This window comes from Epithele typhae, assembly GCF_022376455.1.
Source record: "Epithele typhae strain CBS 203.58 chromosome Unknown BXZ73scaffold_692, whole genome shotgun sequence".
NCBI lineage: Eukaryota > Fungi > Basidiomycota > Agaricomycetes > Polyporales > Epitheliaceae > Epithele > Epithele typhae.
Genome location: NW_025954883.1, coordinates 4,201 through 7,457, shown reverse-complemented (window position 1 = coordinate 7,457; position 3,257 = coordinate 4,201). Strand labels below are relative to the sequence as shown.

The 3,257-nt window shown below is 58.5% G+C and overlaps 1 protein-coding gene across 1 annotated transcript; it reads left to right on the top strand.

Annotated features, from left to right (window-relative positions):
- Window positions 1–1,041: 1,041 nt before the first annotated feature.
- On the top strand, window positions 1,042–3,257 carry BXZ73DRAFT_63171 (uncharacterized protein; the record flags this gene model as incomplete). The annotated part of the gene is made up of 3 exons (XM_048021760.1): window positions 1,042–1,275; window positions 1,325–1,421; window positions 1,540–3,257. The coding sequence occupies 3 exons, from the start codon at window positions 1,042–1,044 to the stop codon at window positions 3,255–3,257; spliced, it is 2,049 nt and encodes a 682-aa protein (XP_047870421.1).

Below are 3,257 nucleotides of genomic sequence, written 5' to 3'. Positions count from 1 at the left end.
AGCCTCACGCTGTCTCGCGATGGATAGCAGTCAAGCAATGCAATTCCGAAGTAAGTTTCGTGTCAGGCCCGGTGTCGCCTGCCGTTTTTCATCGCGGGATAGCCGCCGTTACGGCAGGAACTCGTACGTACATAGCACAACGTAGAGACTTGACTGTATTCTGGCTCGAATCCATCATCATCATCAGCCTGCCGTTTTTCATGCACGTGCTGCGCAGAGTCACTCCCGTGACCTGCTTCCAAGTTCCAACACACGCCTTTGCCATGTGAACTTTGAAGGGCCCTTATCAACAGCAAATCACCTGCCACACTACCGCCCGTACTCGATCGTTGGCACCTCAGGGCGCCGTATCGATTCATCAACTGCCTTCCATGCACTACCGTCATTCTCGTGCGCACGGTTGAAGATGTCCAATCGGTGCGCGCCCGACAACGTGCACCCTGTGCGGACGTCATGCTTCAGCTCGGGACGTACCTCCGTCGAGCGCGGAGCGGTCACATCTCTTCTCCTTCATCCGCCATGCTCCCGCATCTTCGGGCACGCACGTCGAGCGTGGCAAGTCCCTAATATTCGTCGACGACCGCGGGCGCTGAGAGGTGCCCGCTTCCTCTTCCTCGCGCTTCATTTCACCTCATGCTCCGCTTTTCCGCTAGTACGCGTCAGGAGGATATCGACAAGGCCCTCACGGTCGCCAAGAAGACGCTCAAGGTCGGCCAGGAGGTGCTCCGGGTGGTCCCGGTTCCGTATGTCGTTGACGGCGTGAAGGTTCTGATCAAAATTGTCGAGAAATTGGAGGTGCGCCGCCAGCCCATGGCCCCTTGTCTCGCATACCCATCCATGCCATCCTTCGTTACCCGGACGCCTTCGCCATCTGTTCTGCAGGAAGTCAGACCGACGGAGAAAGGGCTCCACGAGTTGGCGAACGATCTGGGGAACCTCGCTGGCATACTGCAGAGCGCGTCTGAGCAGATCCAGAGGAGGGTCGACGCGGGCGGGCAGGAAAAGCTTCAGGATCTAGGCGAATCCGTGGGGGAGAGGACGATGAGGTTCCTAAGGTGTGTCACAGCCTTTCTGTATGCGATTCAACCGTCCTCAACTCCCTGCAGGCAGGTGGAAGAGCTGCAAAGTGAAGCGGAAAGGCTGTACACAGGCCCAAATTGGCGTCGATACATCTATCGCGCACGCGATGCTGAGACGCTGAAGGACATGAAAGAAAAAGTGGTTCAGATCACCAGGTTTTTCCAGGCGAGCAGGCTTTCTCGCCCGCTCAGCGCCGTCGCTGACTGCGCACACACAGGCCGACTGTCTGGTTAGAATCATCCAGGAGATGGACCAGCTTATTGAAGGGATGAGGAGGGTGGAGGACAAGTTTGGAAACGTAACGTCGACGGTAGAGGTGCGTGTCTCGACAACGGCCCTCGGTTTCAAACACTGATGCAATTCCACAGAGAGTCGAGGTCGTTCAGATTCAGCAGAGTGAGTGCATATAGTCATTCAGGCCGCTCGTTGTATATTGCTTATTTGCGTGGTGGCGAACAGGAAGCGACGACGTACTCGAGAAGCTACTGCGAGCCGATGCTGGATATCGTGCCTCGACCAACAATGCGAAAAGCAAGTTCCTTCCAGGTACTCGTCAAGAGCTGTTCGAGCAACTCTCCCAGTGGGTTCGCGGCGAAGGTGCGGACGTCGAGGGTCGGTTCATCTGCCACTTGTCTGGCGTTGCGGGCGCAGGGAAGTCTACCATCGCGCGCGAGTTCGCCGAACGCCAAGACTTTGACCATGGACTCGCTGCGTCATTCTTCTTCGCTCGCGACGTCGCGGACTGCTCCACCACCCGCCTTTTTTTCCCAACCCTCGCTTACCAAGTCGCTCGCTCTCAGGGTGATATTCACCCTTTCATCGTCGACGCCGTCCATACGTATCTTGCACGCGGCCACAGTCAACAGATGAAATACGAAGCGGAGGCCCTCTTGACCACGCCATTGTCACTCGTCGACCCCTCGCATCGTCCCATCGTATTCGTCGTCGACGCCCTCGACGAATGCGTCGAGCCCGTGGACCGCTCTCTCCCCAGTCTCTTGGTCAAGCTCCTCGTCGACTGTGCGCAGCACGCACGCTTTCCCGTCAAGATTTTGTTCACGAGTCGTCCCTTGGATGCCGTCGAAAGAGCTATATATGCCAGTATCGACTCTCCGCAGGACAAGATCTACTCCCTCGACCTCAATAACCAGTCCCCTGCATCCCTGCTTAAGGACGTCAAGCTGTTCCTTAAAGACCGGCTGGCGAACAGCATTCCAGGCCACAATATGCTGAGGAACCGCAGCGACCTCGTCGATCGTTTGGCCGAGCGCTCTGAGGGTCTCATGGTCTACGCAGACACGGCGGTCAATTATCTTGGTGAATACCCCGAGGACGTGGAAGACCGCGCAGAGTACTATCTCCTCTTCAACCCCAAGCGATGTGAACTGGTCGGGCCTCTGAACGACCTCTACCTCGAGGCGCTCGAGATTGCGTTCCCAAGACACTGGCTGGAGATCGAGGAGCCGCTGCGGGATCGTGTGCAGACGATGCTCGGGACCATCGCGCTCCTGAAGGACTGCCTCTCGCCGAACGACCTCGAAAGGCTGCTGTCTATTCCCACGAAAACATCCGTATCCGTTCTCCGCCGCCTTCGCTCCGTCGTCGTGTTCGACCGCAACGACCTCGACGCGGCGTTCCGCCCCATCCACGTCACCTTCTCCCAGTTCCTCGTCGACATCCACCCAAAGTACAACAAGGGTCCGTACCTCGTGAACACGGTGCGCGAGCACGGACGCATCGCCGCCGGGTGCCTCGACACCCTCGTGTCTTCCCTGCGCCGGAACTCGCTCCGTGTAGCGTCCAGGGCGGCGCGGTCGGGCGTCTCAGACGTGGAGAGGCGGGTGGCGGCCGAGATCCCGAAACACGTGCGGTACGCGTGTCTGCACTGGGCGGGCCACCTCGCGCAGTCGGACCAGGACTCGAAGGACGCCTACGCGGCGCTGGACAAGTTCGCGAAGTCGGCGCTGCTGCGGTGGGTGGAGACGACGGCGTGGATGGGCCGGATGGACGCGGTGACGGTGTCGCTGGACAGGGTTGTTGCGTGGCAGGTATGTCTTTGGTTTTTTTTTTTTCGTGCTTCGGAGGCTGATTGCGGCCTGCTCTACAGAAGGCCAGTCCTGCACGGAGGGTATTGGAGAGCGTGCGGGTGTGGGTTGGAGAGCACCTTTATACATTGA